At 37.5% G+C, this 24,602-nt stretch overlaps 1 protein-coding gene across 1 annotated transcript; it reads right to left on the bottom strand.

Annotated features, from left to right (window-relative positions):
• Window positions 1-13,881: 13,881 nt before the first annotated feature.
• LOC122968541 (aquaporin-3-like) lies at window positions 13,882-21,997 on the bottom strand. The gene is made up of 6 exons (XM_044333872.1): window positions 21,890-21,997; window positions 20,261-20,387; window positions 18,007-18,144; window positions 16,968-17,086; window positions 14,726-14,943; window positions 13,882-14,062 (listed from the first exon to the last, which is right to left on the bottom strand). The coding sequence occupies exons 1-6, from the start codon at window positions 21,995-21,997 to the stop codon at window positions 13,882-13,884; spliced, it is 891 nt and encodes a 296-aa protein (XP_044189807.1).
• Window positions 21,998-24,602: the final 2,605 nt, after the last annotated feature.

Below are 24,602 nucleotides of genomic sequence, written 5' to 3'. Positions count from 1 at the left end.
CTAACTGAGGGGGTGTTTACTTTAAACGTCTTCCTGCTGAGATTCCTATCGTCAGACCAGTTCAACCTGCTCTTGAACATGTGTGTGTAAACGGTGCATCCGCACAAATTGGCAGTATAACGAGGAAATCAGTGGGAATTTTAAGTCCATCATATCTGAGTTCAAGTTAGATTCTTCTCTGATTTATTTGGAGTATTGTTAAACAAGTCACATTCGCTTGTTTTCAGGTTTACAAGTATCACAAGAAGATAATTAAGAAACCCATAAAGGTCACCAGCTATGCATCATTAGGATGATTAGTTGATGAAAAACAGAATTTTACACCGAAAACACTGCTGCAGAGTATAATCTTATTATTAGTGTGGGTGTTTAATTTAGTTTAGTAAAATCGAATGCATGACAGTGTTAACATGCATGTCAAAAATACAATTTTATCACCCTGGCACATGATCATATTGAGCATGATAATTATCGGCTTGGAAGCAGGAAATGTGAGATTTTGATTGCTGTCTAATTGGACTGGTTTATTGGGACACAGTGCACAAGGATGATGAGGATGGGTCTCCTTTTGGGTTCATTGATTTAAGAGGTTGAATGCAGAACAGTTTTTCAGTGGTCACATCGTTTTATTTCCAGTTCACAGTGGGGTTTTTGTATCCCTCCACATATATATCACAAAGCTATGATGGGATAATAATTTAAATAGGAAAAAAAAAGCTTCATCCTGGTAGTAATGAACTGAAATGTCATTTTTTGTTGGTTGTCTATAATTAGTCATTGTATTGTATGTTGAGCCTAACCTCCTGTCAATCTCAACCATATTTTTCAGGGGAGAGGAGGGGCTGAGTTATTGAAATATAGCCCCATAACCTACAGCCTATAGCCCATATACAGATTTCATTTCATTTTTTACCCCAACTGGTACAAAAAGTACCCCAAATTATCACAAGTTGCCCAAAACTACTTTTTACAAAATTGTTTATTTAACTTTTTAATAAGAAAGGTGACCATTTGGGTGGGAAACCACCTAATCTGGTGACACTGTTCTAGTGTGTTAGAATTAGGGTGGTGGCTAGACCATAAACAGGAACTATAATTACTGTTGAGTGATGATTGTGCTTCCTCTTCTTAGAATTAATTCTTGGACACAGTAGAGTGATTTCATAGGACTACACCATTTTATGTAATTGGAGCATGCAAGCCCATGTGTGTTGTTCATAGTTCAGGTTGGGGCAGTTCTCAGGGTGTGGCAGCTCCCTTATCAACACAGGACATGATGAATCATGAACATCGGAACATACCGTAAATGTGTGTTCATCATATTAAACTTTCAAGTGTACAGGTGTCCTGACATATCGCAGGAAAGATAGTTGTGTTAATCCTCATTTGATTTCAGCTAATAACAAACAATATACATGAGCAAACAGGACAGTAATACAGTAACTTCTCTATATTTGGACCGATATTTGGTAGAAGTTAGGGTGAATACTATATGATCCATGTAGCTCAAAGCCATTGATTTTGGCTTGGAAGAAACAATTCCATGTGTTACAGCTGTTAAGGTAAAGAAGTAAGCCAGTTAACGAGGGGAAAGATTAAGGATTCAAATGTAGAAAAAAAGTCTATCAATAGACAGAAAGACGTAATAGAAATGTGTTGACAATGATTCAAAAATAGACCTGGGCAAGCTTAAAGGGAATGTACTTCCTTTACAGGAATGTACACTCAGTGGAAAATACTCTTTGTTTATGTAGTGACTACACCTGTAAACTTGACTAAAAACAATCAAACTCTGCACTGATGAACAAACTTCATGCATCTTTAATATACAGTATACAGGGAGGGGCCCTGTACATTAAAAGTCACGTACAGTGAATACTGTGAATACATTATAGGCGAGAGGCAGCTTTAATATATACAGTATACAGGTCCCCAGCAATGTGCAAAGCTTCATTCAGAACTGGTATGAGCAAAACTCCTCACTGGATCATAGCGTCACTAAAGATGCAACTTTTTGTCAGCATTTCCTGAAGTATCTGAGGTGTTTGTTGGTAGACATATAATGCTTGAAATTGACTTTAGCCTTGTTTATTAATGTATTTACAGCAAATTCCATACCCTGAACAATAAATAGTTAATCCCACAACTAGCCTCAGCAAGAAAATATGCCTGTTTAACCCCCCTCTCAGCTCGTTCTGGTTCACAGCACATACAATGATAAGTAATATAAAACTACTCTCAGCACACATGCTCATTAAATCCAACACCATTTCAGCATATCTAACACAAAATTAGAGAGAGCCAAATGTGTGATTGGCAAAGTATGAGTGAACGGCAGGTGATAATTTGGATGCCACGTATCTTTCTCAGCAGTTGGCAGACCCACCCAGAGCTAAAGTGTGATGAATATAGCCCTGTTTCGGCTGGATATTACATACTGTAAAGCATTTTTGCTAACATATTAGCCATATGAGCTTGAAAAAGGCCCATTGCTGTGTGTTTATTTTGGAGTTTTTCTCCCCACTTGTGGTCAGAAATCATTAAATGCAGCTTTAATATGAATTGATTAATAGCAGATTGAATAAAGCAATAATGAGTGAATGAATTTGCTTTAATCTGATTGATATAAGTAATAAGCTTTAAAGATTAGAACGATTCACAGTTTATGTGTATCACATTTTCATATAGTCGGAACAGCTCTGACTAGGTCACATGGTATTGTGATGGTTTTATATTGTTATTTATCTAATTCTGCTATGCAACACATATCTGTTTCTGATTGTCCTTGAAGGATCTAAAGTAAAAAAATAATCAAATTCATGGTTTGTGTCTCTCTGACTCGAAAATCGGAGGCCATCTCTCCAACACAACACAAACAACCAACCCACATGATAATTATTTGAGTCATGCCAGTGACAGCCAAGAAAACAGCCTAGTTTCAGTGCTAATAAAATGCAAAAGGGATGGGAGATTACTATGATATCATGTTTCAGCATCTCTACGTGAGACAAAGCACAAAGACATTCCCTAAAGACAGTTCATGACAGTTTTTTTTTGACAAGATTAACCAAACAGCTCTTTGAATCATCTTCAATTCAAGGAAGTACGTTAAGTAAAAAAACATGTTTGTATGACGTGACCTGATGACATGATGACGTGACATGATTAGCTGACATGGTATATTACAAGAACTCCACACTGTGTGGGAACTGTTAAGATTTGTTCATTTGAGAGTCTACAAATGACCTATGGAAATTCATTTTGAATTTCTAACATATAGATTCAGACTTGTGCTTTCTTAATGTGGTCTCTCAGTGTTACAAAATGAGCCGACTAAATAACAACTGAAAGCTGTTTCTACAAATGCCTCGCACATTTTCTTCTCTGAACCATTAATCCCTTAATCCCTATACAGATCAGTGCTCCATTAGACAATGTGTATTAGTATTCATCATAAGGTATGAGAACCTTCAGGTTTACTGACTGAAGAATTTCTATTTAAATTTTACAGTTATTATCGGACAAAACATTTTTTACGGAAATAAAACTGAATTACAGATGATCACATTTCTTTTGGTTTTACTGGGAAAAAAACACAACATATAAACTAACAATAAAATAAAATAAACATAATTGCAAGATGTTTCAAAAAGAGAAAGAGAGAAAAAAGAAAATCTTACTTTCCTCCTGCTGTTTAACTTTAATGTAGTGAAACAAATATCCTTCCTATTCATACCGTTTTTATTTAACTCTACTAAATATAAAAACTCTACAGAAATAGTCACCACAAATTAATAAGAGCATAGAGACATTTTATCATACATACACAAATACTCTGACAGACATATAACGTGTTTATTGGTTCATTTATTTACTTCAGTGTCAAAAAATACGGTTTGTTTACTGTAAAGTGCCACCTGTATCCATCAAAGCCAACAGGCAGATATTACTTTAATTTGTGGCTTAACCTGGATCAAATGTTGAGACATGTTGTCTTTTCACAACAGGAAAAGTACCGGCGTAACTAATTACATTAACAGTAAATGCCCTTTCTGGAACTGGCACACCTAATATATCCTTTGATCCTAGTGATATTAAATACACACACTATTCCTGTTACAATGTCTCACTATGTAAATGATTTGGAAAATAGCCAAACTACAGGTCTTCTAAACTTACAGTGCTCATGTAGCTCTGGCTGCGAAGTTAAATAGGCAAAATTGGAAGAATAGCATTCATTTAGAGTAATAAATGATAAATTAATTAATTCTGTGATCAGAGGCAAAAAGTGTAAATCACAATGGATGCCACGCAGGAGAAAAAAATAGGTTTCATCTTTGGATTTCAGCTTTTGATGGAAATTAATGTTAAAAGAAACAAACAAAAACAAGAGTGGTGTAACCCTGTAAGAGTGTATGATTTAGTAGATCAAACAATGATCAGTGTAAATCAGATGGATGAAGTTCAGAGGTCTGCGCATTAATCACTTAAATTAACATTTGAGCAGACCTAGATGAATATTTTATTCAGATTTAGCTTGAATCATTTCATTAAATGGCAGTATACTTTATCATTGATGAGGTTGAAGCTTAACTTCTTTCTTTGCACAGTGATCAAATGCAAAAACACAATGATTCGTATCAGATGTAGTATAATACAATACATACCACATCTAATCCAAAACAGAAAAAAAAAGAAATAAAGTCAGAAAAAGCCAGAAAATGGACACTGGACATGAACAAGAACAGTGTTTCTCATTGGGATTCTCATATTGTTTCATGTGAATTTTCATGTATTTTACCTGACAATTTCTGTGAAGGGGTTGTAGTTCTACAATTGGTAAGACAGACCAGGTAATGAGCAGGTTTGCTTATTAACCTTAAACCTTGCATGTAGTGTAGGTCATTGCTGTCACTCAAATAAAGTTTCTATACCACAAGAGCTCAATTGTGATCTCCTCTGAAAAGGGTATAAAGATTCACCTATTCACGTTTGTACAGCAGACATTTTAAAACATGCCATACGTGTCAGTTCAGTCAGTGTGTTGGACAAACATAGGAAGATAAGAGGCTCCTGACAATATGTCTACAGTTAATGAGCTGGTTATTTTCTTCATTGTGTCATGATACACATACATAAGTGTCCAGCCCACGTGGACTTATAAGACACCAAAAATAACAACATAACTTCTTACATATAATATTAGAAACAATAACTTTGTCTTCTGTTCAAGCTCGAAAAAATAAAGGCTTCCCTGCTAAAATACAACTCAATTTTTTATAATTATCCAATCAGAAGAGTTATCAGCAATGAAGGACATTTTTACTAAAAATGTAACCCTTATAATGAGAAATACAATATAAAATGGACTTCAATCAAACCTAAATCACTATTTCTATTGCCAGTTTTAATGTATCTGAATGTAACATGCACACAGAGAGCTTCAGCTTTTGGTTGAATGCAGCTTTATGTACACTGTTGTTGTTTTATGAAGCTATATGTCATGTCTTTTCTTATACATAACTGCACTGAGCATCATGAATAATACCTGTACTTGCACTCATTTTATTATAAAGCAATGCTTTATAATAAAACTAAAAGCAGCAACATGTGGTGACAAAACCAGGAGATCAGTTCAGTGCATTGATCCAAATATGTTGATATGTCTAAAAAAAAATACCCTGTGCACAGCAATGTCTCTCTCCTGGGCGCCAGCTGATGCAGGGCAAATTATAGAAAATCAAAGAAGTATTTCAGCGCACACCAGTAGGATAGGCACTACTTCATTAGGGGATTACATAAAAATAAAAATAACAAAAACAAAAAAATAAAAAGGAGCAAACCACGCATTTCGCATGTTGCTTCATCAGATTCGCTCTGTGCTTGATTGCTATCAGGTGTGTCTTTAAATAGTCAGGTGCTGAGAACAGAGGATTCAACAGGTTCACACACAGCATCTCATTTTCTAATATAAATGCACCAAAAAGTAAACAACAGGCAACAGTGACTATGATTACACCTTAGAAAATCAGATATAAATATACATTTCCATAAGACTCATATCCACGAGATAATGAGACGCAATTAATGTCAGAGTACAAAATACACAATAAGGGTATCCCATCTATAATATTACAGAGGATGAGTACATCCATGCATACCTTTACATAAAATATCTTAGAGTACAAAATACACAAATTTTCTCATAATGAGATACATATCAAAATTAATAGAGAAAAGTAGAAGATAATATATGTATATTAGAGAAAGAAGGTTACTGTACAAAATACATCATACATTTCATAATAAACATGTACTCATAATACATCACAGAAATTGGACGTGAATACAATTACAGACTAGATATACCTGTTTTAAGGGGGGGGGGGGGGTTGTTCCAGGAGGGGTTTTAGTGGCTCAACTTTACCCTCATACGTGGTCATATGTAGGCACAGAGAAAGAATGTAGGTTAGACACACAAGCACAAGCAAGTTACAATAATGGACTCAAGTGTAATGCCTCGTTCAACCCATGTGGCTCCAAGGAGTTCAGAGTATCTATCCAATATGCTTCCCTTTTCAATTGCTGATTTATGATATTACCACCTCTAAGGTTAGGAGTGACTCTCTCAATACCTTTGAATATAAGAGAGGCAGCAGAATCATGGTTTCTTTCCTTGAGATGCTGTGTGTGAACCTGTTGGATCCCCTGTTGATCGGTGTTTGACTATTTAAAGACACACCTGATAGCAATCAAGCACAGTGCAAATCTGATGAAGAAACGTGGGAAACGCGTAGTTTGCTCCTTTCGGTTTTTTTTTTAGTGTAATCCCCTAATAGAATAGTGTCTATCCTGGTATCCTGGTGTGCGCTGATATACTTTTTAGATTTTATGTTGATATGTCTCTTTAAAATGTTATCTTATTCATTTTCTTTCACTTTCACACACTGTCTTTCAATGTTTCTCTCTAACTCTCAGTACTGAAGCAACAACTGCCTTAATGCTCCTGGAAGTGGAACACTTTTTGTTGCCATTGTTGAACCTGTCAAACAAAGAAAGCCATGCTCAGTGCTGAGTGAAGGAAAGCAAATTCATTGTGTACCTAAAGACAGATTCTAAATTATACTGACATTTGTCAATGACACAGATAATTACTGGTGGAAAAAAGGTGTTTGAGGAAAGAAAAAAAGAAAACAATGTATTGGTCTCAAAAAACATTTTGAACTAGAACAAATTGTGCAGCTTGAGGACTATTACGGCCTTTGTCACAGTATTTATTCAGTCAAAATTATTTTTTATTTATTCAGTTTTTGAAGGGATTTATGCACTTTGTCCCTGTTAAATAAATAAAAGGTTCTATATGAATTGGATTATTTGAAGTTGCGTGTTTTCTTTATATTATCTGCATACATCATTAGATGTAAGATTTCAAATTGGTCACCATTATATTTATAATCAAGTTATCAAGTAATCAAGTCTTTTATTCCAAACAAACTTTGAGGACGCTTGCATAAACCAAACTGGCTTAAACTGTTTCTCATTTCAAGTGGTGCAAGTGGATGGTAAGCATAGTGTCTTTCATCATTGGATTGTTGATATTCTGATGCCTATCATATTCTAGGTAACCAAAATAGAAAATACTAGATAGGTCCAGGGGCGTGGTCTTTCTGCTTCATCTACCATGTAGCTACTGAAACTCCATCATAAGGTGAGGCGAAACAAACATCCCTGTTTCGTCTTTCACACACATACAATACGTCACTGTTCTTCAGCAGATGTGGGTCTTTACTCATCATTCATCATTCATAGTGATTGTCTTTCTGAAGACTGGTTTTGGGATTTGTGACATGAAGAGAAGCATAAATGAGATAACACCTGGACAGCTTGATTGATGTTTACTTTGATGACTTAAAATCCAGTGTTTTTAATATTTAGAGTTCCTTTTCCTATCCATGGCTATCGCACTACTAGCTTAAATTTGATATTGCACTCTTGCTTTATCCAGTTGATTGTTTCACTGCATGGACATATAAAGAGAACTGGATACAGCGTCAGAGGTGGGACCCTGTTCATTCCTATGAAAGTTGTTCAGGGGCGCATGAAGCCAAAAAAGCCACTGCCTTAAAATATACTGTGCACGCTCTATAGGCGCATTGGGCACACTAGGGACTTCCACTGGCTGAGACAGCTAATTTCCAGTTTAGCCCTCCGGCTAACTTGAATGGGGGTAAAACGATTAAATTGTGCGGCTCTTCTAGCCTTTTGAAATGTGATTGGACTGAATGGATCAAATTCTGGTCATTTTGTGGGGGTTATGACGCTCAAAAACATTTATTTGCTGATTTACAGACATCTCTTTCACAATGTAAGTCTGTGTAAGTTTTTTTGGCCCAATAGCATCATGTGACATTTTAATTACACCGTTTGGCCACTATGTCAAACTGGCAGAGTGAGAGCAGTCACTACATCCTGGGCAGCAATACAAGAAAGTATACCTTTCTATGGCATAATATTTTTTTATGAAACAGCCATCCAAAAGTTAGATTCTCGTCTTAACTCAGTTTTGAGTTAACTCAATTTTGACCAAATTGAATTTTTGTATCCTTATACAACATGCCAAGAACTAAGCTCAAGCTAACGGAGTGAAAAGGCCTAAGTGCAGGTTTAATTTATTTTTTTAAGAAAAGGATTCATAACTTAAATGAGCTGGCCATTATTACAGCAAACCCATATATTCAATTTATTTTACAAAAACATTTCAAAACAAGTTTCAACTTACTAGTTTCCAAAGCTCTCAACCACATTGTGGCCTTTCTCAGCAAGAGTTGCTCACTTGCCATGAAAAAGGCCTTGTAATGTTGTTGAAACTAAGACATTTTGTTTGTTTTTTCAGATCCAGCTGCTGTTTCCAAGCTATGAAATGAAGTGTCATTCTAAGCTGTATTTTATTTGTTCTTTCATGAGTGCAAGGAAGTAAGCTGAGCTATCTGATTATCAGACATAGCTGTGTCAGGTGTGGCCCCACTCTGTCTTCTTCATAAACCATCCTAATCAGTTTTTCATTGTGTTTGAATCTTTTTGCTATCTAATGAAGACAACATTTGTCACAATACATAGCTGCGATTTTGAAATGCAGGCATGCAGGTGTGGGTGCAGTACAGACAAGACCACAGAGCATAGCCATGTTCAAACATATCAAGAACTTTATCAGATAAAGAACTAGTGTACCATAGAATGTACATGAATAGCACAATGGTTTTTGTTATGTTATGTTGAAATTGGTATTCATCAGAGGGATTTATGAAAATCAGATGTACATAAAACACGGGGCAACATACAGCAGTGCTGTGCAGAGGTTGCAGAAGAAACAAACACGTAATCTGTGATCAAACTTAACTACGTCAGAGTTAGACAGATTCCATCAGTATTAGAATCTCAAACATTTTTCAAGGAAAACCATTGAAAAATAACCAAACAATGAATAAAATGGATCTCATACATTAGTCCTGCATAGTGTCTGGCTGTGGCTCATGTGCAGTTTAGACATTTTTAGAGGCGAGAGACCACCCAACCATGTGTGACTTACACTTACTGCCACTCCGAGCTAAAAAGAGTGTAACAAATTAAATAAAACTCTAACAGAGTGTGACACAGAGGCAACTGAGGAAACTGCACAGCAGGTATCAATCTGGGTATTCACCAACACCACAAGGAACACAAAGCTTCCTATTGCATTTTATATGTTCTGCGTGGTAGTGTTTCATTATAGGACACTGGATTGAAAATCATACCATGCAACATGATAAACCTGTTGCATTGTGAGACAGTGGAGAAGGGTTAGTGTAGGTCACTTGAAAAAAGAGGACATGAAGACAATGTTCTTTTCTTTTCCTTTCTTTAAATCAGTTAGCAAGTCAGTTGCTGGAATAACCTGTTGCTCAGGATTGTAATATGATTTGGTCAGTAGAGATAAATAGTGAACAGTGAAGGATAACAATTTATTTGTAAGGCATAATAACGCCGTCATTATTACTGTCATTATTATTCATGTCAATCATGAAAATTGATGTGAATATGGATAAAATTTTATGGTAGAATCCATGAAAACCATGAAAAAAAGCAAAAATCTGCTTGTTTTTTTCTTTTTTGAGCACTGATTTTCTCAAGAGACATACGCAGTAAATCTTATGTTTTGTGGCACTTCAAGTCTTTTAATCTACCAGAGGTTTTCAGTTTTTGTTACTGTATCTGTGTGTGACTTCTTGACAATACTCATAAATAGTTAAAAGTATGGGAGGTTCATCTGTTCACCACACAGTGGAGCTGTGGCTCAAGCTTTCACATTGCTTTGCCTGCAGTGAAAACACCAGTGTGACTTGACTCAAAGATTAGGCTGAATATGGCATATGATATTCAGTATATTTAATGTTAAATGAAAACCAGCTACGCATTTGTGCACATGTTTTATTATTTAATACATCACCCAGTATATGTTCCCAGTGATCTGAGGTAGGCAAAAAGCAAATGTGTCGACTACTATATGGACAAGGTTCTTATTACTCCTGCAGCTCGTGTTACTGATTTCCTGTTTTTTTGCTCAGACAACATTTTTCATTTCTGCCATGTGTTTCTGCTCCAGTATCCATAGAAGACTGACTCCAATGCATAGGAAATAAAGAGCATATCCGGCTTTACGTGGTATTTACTTATGCTATTTCAAATCATCAGACCTTGTCATATCTGTAATGGAAGTTTTGTCCCCAGAAAATATGGCTGAACCTTGCTTTTGTTCTGCTGTGACATCTTTAAAAACAAAAGAAAAATGCCTACTGCTGCCGCTTACTGTGTTTCTCTTCTGCAAGTCAACAGGAAGGTAAATTATAATTTCAGAGGCAAATGGTTAGATTGACACGAGATATATTTGGTGAACTGCTGCAAAGGTCATGCCAAAGAGGGACTCCAAATGTCAAACACCCGTCTCTGAAGTTTAAGCCTTTGTAAGATCTGATGGATTTATATTCTTTTCCAGACTCTAAAAATGTCATTACTGATATTTTGATGCGGAATACGCTTTTGCTCCTCCGATAATGATAACTGAACATTGATGGACATCTGCGGAACACATTGGTTTAGTGGTTTGAACTTCGGATGTTCACTTGTGTGTGTGTGTTTGTGTGTGTGTGTGCGCGCGTGCTTTAATGTGCAATGTGTGGTCTTTGTTGTGTAATGGCACTGGGAGTGTTATTTTGAGCAAATACCCCTGACCTTTTTTACCCTTAGCGCCCTTTCAAACCAAGATCGAATTTCTAACAATGGTAACCACCTGAGGCACTATAAACCAAAAGGGGCATGTTAACAGTTTGAGGGCATTTATGATGTGGTAAATGTCACTATTTGCATGCTGGTGAATCTCTAAGGGAAGCCTCTGCTCATCAACCACACCAATAAAAGTACATTCTTTTAGTTTTACAAGAAAACAGCAATCTAACTTCTGGTATTGCCCATATGGGCTTACCTATAGGAGTAAGGATACTGTTATCCCAAGGACACCAATATTAACAAACACAGAAAATAGATGCAGACCATGTTATCTCAATTTTAAACCGTCTGTTATAATGACATCATCCTAAGCAAGGGGCCGACTAAAGCAAATCTTAAATTATGCCATGTCATATCGATGTTACCATATTCATGAGTTTCCAACTTGTAAATAGCGTTCACATAAACCTTGGTTGTAATTACGACTCGGAAACTGGGATTTTTCTGAAAGGTCCGATATATCCAACTTGGCACCTAATAATACAGAAGTACCTGTAAACCAAGCAAACATGGACGCCTCACATCAGCCAAAGACCATTATTCAATGTAATTAAACCCAAATTTAATGGATATAATGTAATTTTGTCAGTGCACAGTATTTTAAACCCTCACATGACCAAGTATGTCCTAATACAACCTTCCTGAGTTGTGAAAAGATGTGAACGCTTGCAAGTCCTTCAAATGGGAATGTTTCCAGTCCTTCACATCCACCCGACATATCCATCCGATGGAAGAGGGAGCCTTTGTGCACCCAGAGGATGCTGGGAAACACAAGTGGAGTACACAAGTGTGTGTGTTTGGTTGCTTTGGTTTAGAAGTGTGTGCTTCCCCTCTAAACCAAAGCAACGTTTAAGGAAATGCTTTTGTATGACCTAAGCTGGGATCATTTTGCTCATCCAAGGTTTCTGCTATTAACTTAGATTTATGTATTTGTGTATTTGTATTGTGTATTGTGAATGACTATTGTTTCAAAGTTAAGAGGGACATTTGGGCCATCATAAGCTATTCCCAGTTAATTGTGCTGGTGGATGCACACTGTGAATTTTAAGCTTGTTCACTGCAGATATTCAGTTTTATTCATGACAAGTGTAAGACAATAAACATTCCTTTGTAACGCATTACAGTAATGTGATTACTTTTATCTGTCACAAGGAGTTTACTGGTAGTTTAATAGAGGGTTGATATCACATTGGTCGCTGTGTATTCAGTGGCCAGACTGGTCCGGTACATGCTGGCTTGGTGTGAGGACGCAATTAGCCGCCATCAAAAGAGGAGAAATGTGACTCCTGATAACCACAATGTTGTCTTGTTTACATGTTGTGTCATCTTAGCTGTCTAGCTAACGTTAGCCACTGGTAAGGCCACATTCAGGAATCACCTGGTTTAGTTCAGAGTTGCAGGTGCAGCTTCACTGAGAGGAAGAGACTTCAATGCAGACATTGAGTCAATGTGACACTATTGATGTCTTGTGTTTTTCTACATATGTCAAACAGATGATGTAACATGTATGTGTGGAGGCTGTGAAGTTATTTTAAGGGCACCTTTGATTGAGCTGGGCTGACTGACGAAAGTCATGTATGTAAATTACTTTTGCTTTTGAGTAGCGTAATTGGTAAAGTAATGTCATTCATTTTGTGTAAATTATTACATTTTTACTGCATGACATATTACAGAATACATATAGACCTATAGTTGGATAGCCAACAGTAATGCACCCTACAGTAAATGAGCATGTACCACATATTATCTGGTGAAATATATCTAGGATTTACACTGCAATGACCACATGTGATTATCACCTGAGCTTGCTGTACTTCCTTGCTGAAGTCAGAGTAATAGACCAGATCACACTATTGTTTGTTTTGATTAAGTCGTTTTTTTTAACAGATGTTGCTTTAATTAGGCAAATACCAGGCAACACTTGCAATAAGATATTAAGCAACTGGAACACACATGAGGACAAATTGTAACAGTTCCAAAAATCTGATTTTGCAATGCCATATATTTATGATAATGGTATTCATTTATAAAATGTGTCTCTGAATGGCTGAGTGTAAGAAGAAAGTTTCCCTCTAGCTCAGGAACCACACAGAAGTGATATTCTACACAATTCTTATAAATGAAGGAAACTGTAGTAGAAAAGAGTGAGAGTGAATACTTTTTGATTTGACGGTGATTTGAAGGTTTCTTGCATCTTAGAGTGAAATAAACAAGGCACCTTTCAAATACCTCTTCAACTTAAACTGTCTTTTGTTTAGCTTTTTCCTGTGAGCTGATTTTGTCAGACACGCAGCATGAAGGAAATGGTTTTGTGCTTGAAGCAGAAATGAAAAAGCGTACTGGAGTTAAATAAAAATGAATTCAAAAACACATGACATACTTTACAGATAAACTGTTCCTATCTTTCACGAGTTGACACAAGAAGGGATGATCATTGATTGATGAAATGTTGTTAGTGAAGGTTATATATGAGAAAACCAAAATGGTTTTCCTCATCAATAAGCAACAAAGAAGATGATAGGCAATACTGCAACAGTAATGTAAAAAGAAATTCAGAGGAGTTCATGCCTCTTCGTTGGTTGTAATATTAGAAAGGTTGAACCTTTCGTCCTCCCCCTTCTTCTGCTTCACTTGTACTTCTCCCTCTAAATGGTATCCAACCATGAACTGGTACACCATCAAACCCACCACTGCACCCAAGAATGGGGCACAGATAGGCACAAAGAACCAGTAGGTCTTTGCTCTGTAAGAGAAAAAAAGGAAAACCTAATGCATGGTGTTGTATTCAATTTACCAAATGAAACAGGCTAAAATAAAAATAAAATATATCATGTCATATTTAACTTTTAACTCATCACATTTGTTTTTTTTTTTATAACAAAGACATTCTTTTCTTGCTGTTAGGATACTGAAGGCATAGTATAATTTTAACCTCACAAAAATGCAACTAACTAGCATTACCTTAGTATTTACCAGTAGTAGTTGGTGATTATTTACCTGGATGGGGCTACATGTTGTTTACACACTAGAAATGTTGCCGTCTAGCTTGGTGCACTAAGCTTTGACTCCAGCCATAGAAGACTGTTACATTTACTCAAACACATTTACGTATTCTGTCTCTTTTCTCATCAAGCAGAAAATATGGTTCATTAGGGAGATATGTAGCATGACGAGAAATGTGTTTGGGTGCAGGTTTGCTTGATTGACAGGTGCCTCTGCCTGCCTAATTTGGATTTAATAGCTCCAGTAACTGACAGAAGGGTGGCAGGTGACGAACTTAAATCCAGTTGTCATTAAATACCCTGAGCCACCTATGAGTGATGTCACTCTACGTCCATGGTTTCCTGCAGTTACTGGTTCAATCTGACATACTGTATAAGATAGTCCAAAATAGTGCTATACTCACGTGAAAACCTCGCCACCCCAGCCTGCAAGAGCCGTGAAGATGCGTGGTCCCAGGTCCCTGGCTGGGTTGACAGCATAGCCAGAGTTGAAGCCCATTGAAAGGCCGATGACCAACACCACAAAACCTACTGTGAAGGCCTCAAGACCTCGAGGGATTGGGTTGTTATGTGGATCAGCGATGGCCAGGATGCACACGATCAATGAAGCTGTTCCAATAATCTGAGATACAGTACAGGCACAACAATCTATTAATATTTTTATTTGCCGTACATCAAATTGATATGATCCTCAGTTAGAGAGAGAAAATAGTACTGCTATTGCATTTACAATCAATACAGTCCTTTAAAACAGCTTTATGTTGTTTCTCCCTAGAGATGTTAAAAACATTCATCATACAAACCTCAATTTTGTACATGAATATATCTTATGATTCCTGTGAGGAATGTAAGGAAATATAATATTCATACTGTAGTGGATTTGTTCTGACAAAGTTGACAGACTGTCAAACTTCTTAAAGAAAAATAAATTTAATATCTGGAAATCATGTCAAGTTTTTCATCAGAAAGCTTAAGAACATCATAGAGCATCCGCTGTCCACTGATGTATTCTGACATCAATGGATGGCGGAAGCACCACCAGGAGAGCTCAGCTGAAGATACGGTGTTTTCTTCAATTCACATGGTTGCACCGGTCACTACCGGTGAGGACCTCAGATCAGTTTCACAGTATATGCACACAGTGGGTATTATAGATTACTCCACATGTGGCGACATGTCAAGATCCATGCAGCAGTAGGACTGGCTAATTTCCACATTAGCCAGCCAGACAAGCACCACTGGCCTAGATGATGTAATAAACCTGCCAAGAGCTGAAAAGTTGTGCCAGTTTTTGTGAGATTGTGTTTCTGACAGCGACACAGAGGAAGTGCTGTGTGAGACAACAGGAGTCTTGAAAATTTCTTCAAACACAAACTGCAAGAAACAATCAGAACCAACAGAAGCAAAGAAGCTGTTTACTAATTGAGTGTTAATGGACGCATGCAGTGCATATTACCAGAGAGGGTGATGATTGTTAAGAATTGCTAACATATCTGTTAATGGTCTCAGCTGTGTGGTAGAGCACAATCTGAGTTGAGATACCTTGTTGAAAAATTAGTTGCACTTTAGTGAGACATCTCTAGCCCTTCATTGAAGTATGTTTGGCCCCAAATAAACATCTCAGGGTGCACTTTGGATTTCAGAACCAGACCTTTTCAGATGGCTCCCCTCCAGACAGAAAATCACTGTCAGCTTGTGGCCTATTCATGGTGTTTTCATTGAAAACTATTAAGTTTTAGGAGGCTTTTTGAACAGAGTGGTGTAAATGAATACTCCCCAAAAAGTCTGATGACTTAAAGTACTTTAAGTATTTTTTAAAAATCTTGCTCAACCAACTGGTATAGATGTGTATTACTGATAAAGGCAGCATTGTTATCAAATATGTTTTCTGATTATAAAGTGCTATAAATATGATAATTCACATGTTGTTGAAATATTTACATAAATATGATTTTTTTTAGATGTTTTCAATTAAAATACAGTGTCCACTTTGGTAAATCCTGGGTCATAATTATAATATTGGTAATAACGATTGAACAAAACAAGGTACAGGAGGAGTTGTGAACATTGCCTGCTTCACTCTGTTCACTGGGGGCAACTTCTGCCCAAAGGAGGTGTCCAGATTGTTTATTGAGCTCGTTCTTCTCCCAACTAACTAACTAATGTGGGACTACTTTCTTGTTTACTTCCGTAGCTTGTTGGGGTTGTTGGTTGTGGTCCAATCCCAGCTGGACTGCAAGGTTTCCATTCTTCTGAGGAATAAGAACTTGGGGCTCTGGCAGCGGAGCCATGCAAGTTAAGCCCTGCTATGTTGACACTTTGTCGTCAGCAGATGTGACTCAGACATGTTTTTCAATCGTCTGTCTCTTGGAAGAGGAACTCTTATTTTAATCAATGCTATAGTCTATTCAGCTGCAGTGGACATGCGTTACTGTGACCCCAAGTATCTATTTAAGTCTCCGTTATGATTATTTTCTTTTATAGTTGAATGTGTGAAATTGAGGCTGTTGCCTACAGACAATGGACAGTGATGGAAAATTACTGTCACGTACGTGCTACTTGTGCAGTTTTCTGAGTCTGGCCTGTAAGAGAACATCCACCATTTTATCTGACAAGAGGTGAAATACCAAATCAAGTCAATCTCACCTGATCAAAGAATCCGTTAACCAAGCTGAGATGTTTGGACGGATATGTGGCAAAAATCCCAGCTGTGGCATTCTTCCCCAACACGACCAGCTCCCCCTGGCCAAAATCCAATAAGGCATCTGGTGGAAGCATATGCAATTCACTTAAAAATATGTTGTTGTTGTTTTTAAGAGAATGTAACTTTATAAAAATATGTGTATTTTAATAGAACAAGAAAGCTTATGAGAGCAGTTTTAAGTTTAGTTAGTTCAATTAGAGCCTTGAATTTGCATCTTTTTCTGGATTGTGCAGGGATAAAGTATGATTTACAGCCTACTGTACATTCAAATTAAATAGTATCATTTAAGTAACCTGCACACTTTCAGGTACAATTTGTGAAATTATTCAAAGCCTGGAAGCCTGGAATTATTATTCATGCCTGGCATTTCTGTTTCTTTTATACTTTCTGCTTGGTTACATACTGTAGCTGCTATAATACAGCAGCAGTCAGCAGTGAGTGGGGGCTGTGGATACACAAAGATATACGTACGAAGATATCACTGCATTCAAGCATGCAGAATAACAGCACAAGCCTACAAAGACGGCAAAACAATGTGCACAGAGTATGGCACATACTGTAGGCTGTCATACAAATAAACACACAAACATGATATGAACACATAAAAGAAATCTATGAATGCATGTATGAATATCTCAGTGCCCTATAGAGACTCAAAGACTGGCTCCAGTTTCAATTAGAAACCTGCTAAGCATCAGCCTGTTGGCAACGTGACTGTGAGCCTATTAACATTTAGCTAAAACCACTGCTATACCAAAGTACAGCCTCACAAATCTGCTAGAATGGCTGTAGACTCTTTTTTAATTGTCACAACCAAGCTTCAGTTTGGTGTGAAGGTAACAGAAGGGAATCAAAGGTTCATAATTGTCTGGTTCTCCTGGGGTCCATCCAGCTTTTGTCCTCTCTCTCAACCTGTATAAACTATTACATTTTCCCCTGAGTAGACAACAACAATCTTGATTTATCTAGCAAGTTACATACCAAAATACATGCCAAATATAATCACTGCACCCAAGAAGGCTCCAAGAGTCTGGAAGAGAAAGAACAATGGGAACTTCCTCCAAGGCTCTCTTCCAAGTAAACATAATGCGAAGGTCACCGCTGGGTTCAGATGGCCACCTAAAGATGTGCAAAAAAAAAAATAAAAAAAACCTTGGTATATTTTTATACATGCTATATCTGCGATCTGATTCTGTGTGATGCTCCTTGCAAAAACAAATACATGGAAGCTGCTTTATCTCTACTGCATACAGTACAGCCCTACCTCCCTTTTTTCTCAGTGAGACAGAGGAGAGTTCTAGGCCTACAGTATATTCAGTAATCGTGGTCTCTGTAAAGTCCTGTTAGGATGGATGGTCTTTTGTGACACAAAATTAAATTGGAGGGATGAAAAGATTCAGAAAAGTATTCTCTTTTTTTTCAACCTTGAAGGGAAAAGAACTGCTCTGATGGCACACTCATGTGGGTGCCTCGCTTGTATTCACACCTTAATCGTGTCAGGATTGGAGCTATCTAATTATAAGAACCTATTTTCTCAGCTGCAATGTGAATTAGAGGGGGACAGCCTCATTATAAAGGCATTGAAGGAGTGAGCATGAGTGAACTGCAGAACCCTTTGTAGTGTTGTTGCTTTTGACAGAGGATACTTGGATTGAGAATTGACTCTCTCGCTTTCCTTTCAATTATAAAACCACACAGTTTTCGAGTTAAGGGGTAAGTGCCCCCTCCTTCTTTTAAACTTTACATTCCTCTGTCCACTGCCTCCTGCTCTGCTACCCCTGCTGCCTCTAGCTGTCATTCATCTAGCAAACATATCAGTGTGGTAAATACTGCACCTCAGATAACTGCCAATTTACCTTTTGTTGATATTTTAGTGTCTGTCAAGCCATCAATAATAATGACACACTGTTATGCTGATGGAAGTTGAAATAAAGCTAAGTCATGGGGAAACAGTCTTTGAATGAGAGGTACTTCATGACAGTGATGCAAATGACTGTAAGCTCACCTATGTGTGATTTTCTCAACAAGTTCTCCAAATTAAACATATGTTTGGATCTGCCCCTTTGAATGGCATATAAAGGCACTTTTTGGATATGAGAGTTTCTGACATAATTTGTCTCAGCTTTCCAAAACTGATAAAAAATAAATCAGTTTTATGATGTAACAACACTGTGGTCATTGTTTGGTTAGGTTTAGGCACAAAAAACATATAAGTTAGGGTTAGGGGAACAGCCTGGTTTGGGTTAAAATTACTACCTCATTAAGGGACTTTCATCATATCGGTTACAATGATAATGATGTTAAAAATGTTGACTGTTGGTAAGAAATCGGAAACGAACTGCAATCTGTCTGTAGACAAAGTCCCTACAATGACTTCGCTCAACTTCCTCCTCTTCTCCCAATGGATACGAGTCATAATTACTGCAGCTGCTAGAAGGCTTTGTCGTTTGAACGTAATGTTGTTGTGGGGAATTTGCTGAAGGAACTGTAGGAAACAGCTGATTCAGTTGTTTTTCTTTAGTCTCAATGTTCTTGATGATAATAAAGTTCCCCTCTCCTTTTCTAAAGTAATCTTCATGTTTTGTTGACATTGGCTTTACTGTTAAGAGGTCCCATTCACAAACCCCACTGATATTTATGTGAAACTATTAATAATTGCAAATTCAACCATATTTTCCTTTAAATACTGTATGTTTTCTTTTCCTTTCACCTTTATTAAAACCCAATATGTAGTGTTGAAGTGGTAGCCCCTCGCTTTGCCACAAACTGAGCTTGCACATTAAATGAAGGTGACAAAATACCAAAATGACCACAAAACAGTCATTACACCAAATAGCAATTTTATGTATAAATATTTCATGTTTTATATGATACACTATATAGGCTATACATGAATATAGCCTTTATACTGTATGCCAAATTGGATTTTCGAATGCTCAATATCTGTAATTGGTGCTGACTACACTTTTTACGCAGAATTACCCACTCATACACCCATGTATTTAACTTTTTAAAGTTTTACAAGTGGGGTCTCTGAGACACCAAACAGAAGTAATGTGACATTTTCTGTAGCAGACTTTTGAAACATGTCATCAGTTTCAAAATCATATTCATAAGCAATTCTCATAAAGTTAGGAAAGGTGTTTCAACATTACGTATGTTTTATTAGCTGTTAAAGAGGGTCTCTAGGACCTCAAACAGAACATTAGCATATCCTTTAAATGTTTATCCTCACCTGAGACCTGTCCACTCACAAGGACGCCCAATGTTGCAGCAAATCCAAAAGCCAAGTTAACAGTGAGGAAGGTGCCATGGGAGCCTCCACTGAGCACCAACTGTGCCACAGCACCACAACCAAACATCTGGATAAAAGAGGGAAAACACTGTTGTTGTTTCCTTCCTTTTATGATTTCATGATGTTTTTGTTGACAGACAGTAGTAGAAAAACTTCAAAGAGAATAATATGAGAATAATAAAGCCCCACAGTGTCCTGACCTTGAGTCAGGTGTCTAACTGGGCTTTGCTTTTCGTCTTATCCAGGGTGTGTCTCTCTGACCTCCGAGGTCATGTGTATGTTATGGGTGGGCTTTGTGTGAGACTACTGATGCAGACAACAATCTGACTCCACCTGCAGAGCCTTCCTCCACAGAGGGCCAACTCTGTCCACCGAGGGGACCTGATTGCCAGCAGAGTAAAAGATCTCATGGAATTAACAGCTCAGTCGCAGCTGGGGAACAGAATAACAAATGGCCTGGTGTTTCACTGTTGGTGTCCTCCCCTGATATTTTTGTTATCTGTGGGGTTACCAGGAGAAACAGAAGGATTCCAGGTTGTTTTGCACAAAGTAAAAAATATTTCGTTTTAATTTAAAGGTATGCTGTGGCTTCCTTGTTGGTTGAAATAGGTTTTACAAGCTGCATGAAGTCCATCATTAGTAAAGAATATGGATATAAAGTAACAGAGTTCTGTCTGTGTAATTTGAAAGAGATGAACACAGGAAATAATTGATGGAGGAGCCTTAGGTGCTGCAACGTTAAAGTTCTTAAGAATATAGTCGAAATTATTCAGTGTTTCTTTGACTCAGACATCTAAGAGAGCAACTATTTAATGAGAAGAGAGGAGCAGTTAAACTTTCTTTATCTTTTGTGGCAAACATCAAATCAATGTTAGAGAAAAGACACAGAGAACCTTTACAAAATAGAAAACATGTCATCAAATAACTAAAGTATTGCTAGACATGCTAACATCCTCACCTTTTTTCTCTACACAAACATGTTGGACAAGACGGATACAGAATCCCTTGGGGCATTTTCAAAAGATATATTTTTCTCTTTCCTCATTTTAAGCTGCAAAGCTGGTGGAAGGCTTTAGGATATGTTCTTAGTTAGTGAGAAAATTCCCTTTTGCAACTTGTTCACCATTTGTTGAGATGGGCTTATTCAAGACTAACAGACTGTACAATAATTATATTGCACATCATCTTGCATCTTTTATTGTTGGTTGGATTCATTTGGATCACACATATGTCTCGTTATGTGATGCACTTAATCAATAATATATACTCATCCCTACCATATGTGTTTCTTCTTTAGATTATGACAGGATCGCCTGCATATTCAGCTGTAGTGCTTTAATTTGATTTGATTCCATTAATATTTTACAAGGTAAGTTAACAGTTCCTTCCCTCTATTTTCCTAAGTAGCTCAACAGCACAGCTTACATTCCTATTTCATTAAACTTTGCAATGAGATTATGAAAAGTTCATAGTAAATATTCAGTAATTTATTTTATTTTCCCCTTTTACTTGAACAAAAAGATCTACACAGCACCCTGCAGGAATGAGGCAAAAATACTCTTTACTCACCACCAGAATAAGGGTTCCCAGGCATTCTGCCAGGGCCTGGCGGAGGAGCACATGTCGGATCTGAAAGGTCCCTGCCAGTTTCTTCAAAATGTCTTTTTGTTTTCCCATGATGCAGTTTTTACACGATGATCTTGAGGTATAGGCTCTGTGGTCTAACAACAAATGTGTGTCTGTGACTGTACATCAGCTTTTAGGGGTCTCCTAGGGATCCCTCCCCAAGCAAGAAAAAAAAAACAGCTCCTCAGGACTGCCTGCCACTCCTTAACTCATCTTTTACTTACAATTTTTGTGGCTGCTGAACTCAAGAGGCTCATTGATGGATGTTTTTAATGGTTTCTTAAACTACTTTAAAATTATACCGAACTCAAATTAAAATGTAAGACTTTCTGTGCATAATTGTATACATTTATCAAGCAAAGGAGTCCATCCTGAGGGACATAAATTTACTCCTAAACAGATCCCTCTTCTCAAGCCCTTCACAAGTCAGACTCACAGCTGTGGAGAGTACTCCACATTAAGGGAGAATGTATAAATAAACAGGTAAACTCTGGGTTGCACATGGCACTCTCTGCAGTAAGTAGGAAACATCGGTCACCATGGATACTGACAGATGCCTCGCTCACCCAGCTGTTAGAGCCTTCGAAATCGTCTTATCTCTTTCCCTTGCAGAATGTGGCCAGTAAGCAGTCCCAGTCGGTGACTGCATGACTGGCTGCAGTCTTAGTAAGTTAAAGGCTAACTACATGCAGCCTGCAGACTGAATGAACCAGACCCTCAGTCTGAGCAGAGTGATTAGACTTCTCTGAACTCAGTCGGCAGCATAATTCCCAACGAATTCTATGTTTTTCATCTTGCTAAACCCAACTGCCTGTTTCAGCAGCGCTGCAATATGCAAAAGCTTCTTGGTATGTTTCCTTTCCTATCTTCTAAAGCATCAGGGTGGCTGCACCTTCAGACACTTCAAGTGATCCACGTGATCTGAATGACTATCTAGCTTTATTTAGTCTTTCAGGGATTTCTAATCAACTATCAACCTGTCAAAGCAGGCAATTCCCAGGACCATAATCCCCTAAACCCAGGCTCACCGTGTCAGTTGGTTTTTGGTAATTTGATTACAAATGTGTTGAGGGAGCCATTAAAGTACAACATTAACTACTCAAGGTTCTGCCTTATTCCATAATGTTGTGGACCTGTCTTGTAAAGGAGCCCTGTGTCAAAATGTAGTTTTAAGACCTTGATTTCTTTAATTTATATTGTACTCACATAGCACCTGTTCTATATATTAAACAAATCTGGGTTTAACTGACAGAAAGTGAACCTGGGGCCATGTGTAGTTTTCTGTGTGCACTGTACCTGATGGAAATTTGGAGGCAACATGGCACATACACAAAGAGGGCTGGAGGTGGGGATTGTGGATATCAATAGGGGACAAACAACAAACAATCCCGCCATGGATATCATGATTATCCATGGAGGAAATCAGGGCTGGTGGTGATGAAAGTTAAGCTTGACTTTGCTACTGATTTGTTAGGTTTAATTTAACCCAGTGAAAGTGTTGAACCTTCACTTATTAAAGTACCTTGTCAGTGTTAATAATTTGAAGAAAAAAAGAACAAAGAGGTGTTTATTTAAAGATATGCTTTCACCTTGCTGTAACATTCAACCACTCACCAGTGTGTGTATGTGTGTGTGTGTACTTTCATTTGTGCAACCCTCTTCAAACAGGCTAATGCAAGTGCATTATCTCAGAGTGCGCTGTAATTAAGACGTTTACATCTCCTGCTTAGTTCAGCGCATTAGTGGAATGGGGATGGCCAGAGGAGGGAGAGTGTTGATGGTTTATCTTAGAGGTTAGTTAAAATCAGACTGACTTGCTGTTTTGGTACAATGCAGAAACACCTCCATGATAACCCCAATTTAAATATTTATTCAAATACTGATTTATTTACTGATCGGGCTGTTTATCTAAGACTTTCCCTGACCACTTCTTTCACAATATAGTCTCTCGGGAGGCTGCTTCGTGGTGTTTTGTGTTCTAGACTCACCTTGCTGAGGAAGAAATGTACAAGGTACAACATCCAATGCAAAATGATATCCTCGAGGTAGAATTTCTAACTCTAAATGCCTGCAGTAAGGAAGATGACATTTAGCTAAAATTAAAGTTAAATGTATTGTATTAAGGAGGATAAAAACTGCAGAATAATTGCATCCCTGCATCAAATAAAAAAACATGTTTTTATCCCTGTCGCAGCTGGATTAAAAACCAGACAAAGGCTCACTTGCAAACATATTGCACACAAACACACAGAAACACTCGTACACAGTCCTACTTCAGGACATATAAGAAACAGCATGTCCCAAACAGCAGGCTGTACTTTTCTGTTCAGCAAAAGCATCATGCGTTCAAGATAAATTGATTTTTAAAAAATAAAAATCGCAGTGATGTGCACTTTGTGAGGATTCTGTCACACTGATTACATTTGTTTGTCTCTGTGATATTGACCTACCCGCCAGCGACCACAGTGAGGGCAGGGTTAACCATGTCTTTCCACTTTAAAAATTAAACACACATACTGATGATTTATATTTCATTATCCCAAGCTGGATTCATAATGCATTATGTTGTGTTCTGTGTACAAAATCAAAGGTCATATTGTTCTTTGTAAAACAACGTGTAATGTGTTTTAGGGGCACCGCTGCATGTTTATGTGGA

Source organism: Thunnus albacares, chromosome 18 (genome assembly GCF_914725855.1).
Source record: "Thunnus albacares chromosome 18, fThuAlb1.1, whole genome shotgun sequence".
Lineage (NCBI taxonomy): Eukaryota > Metazoa > Chordata > Actinopteri > Scombriformes > Scombridae > Thunnus > Thunnus albacares.
Note: the sequence above shows the minus strand (reverse complement) of the source record. Positions and strands in the feature narration are given on the sequence as shown.

Coding starts and splice junctions, on each gene's coding strand:
- LOC122968541 (XM_044333872.1), bottom strand. CDS start 21,997: ATGGGAAAACAAAAAGACATTTTGAAGAAACTGGCAGGGACCTTTCAG. Junction 17,087..18,006: donor TATATTTGGCATGTATTTTG/GTATGTAACTTG, acceptor TGCTTCCACCAG/ATGCCTTATTGGATTTTGGC. Junction 14,944..16,967: donor TTAACGGATTCTTTGATCAG/GTGAGATTGACT, acceptor ACTGTATCTCAG/ATTATTGGAACAGCTTCATT.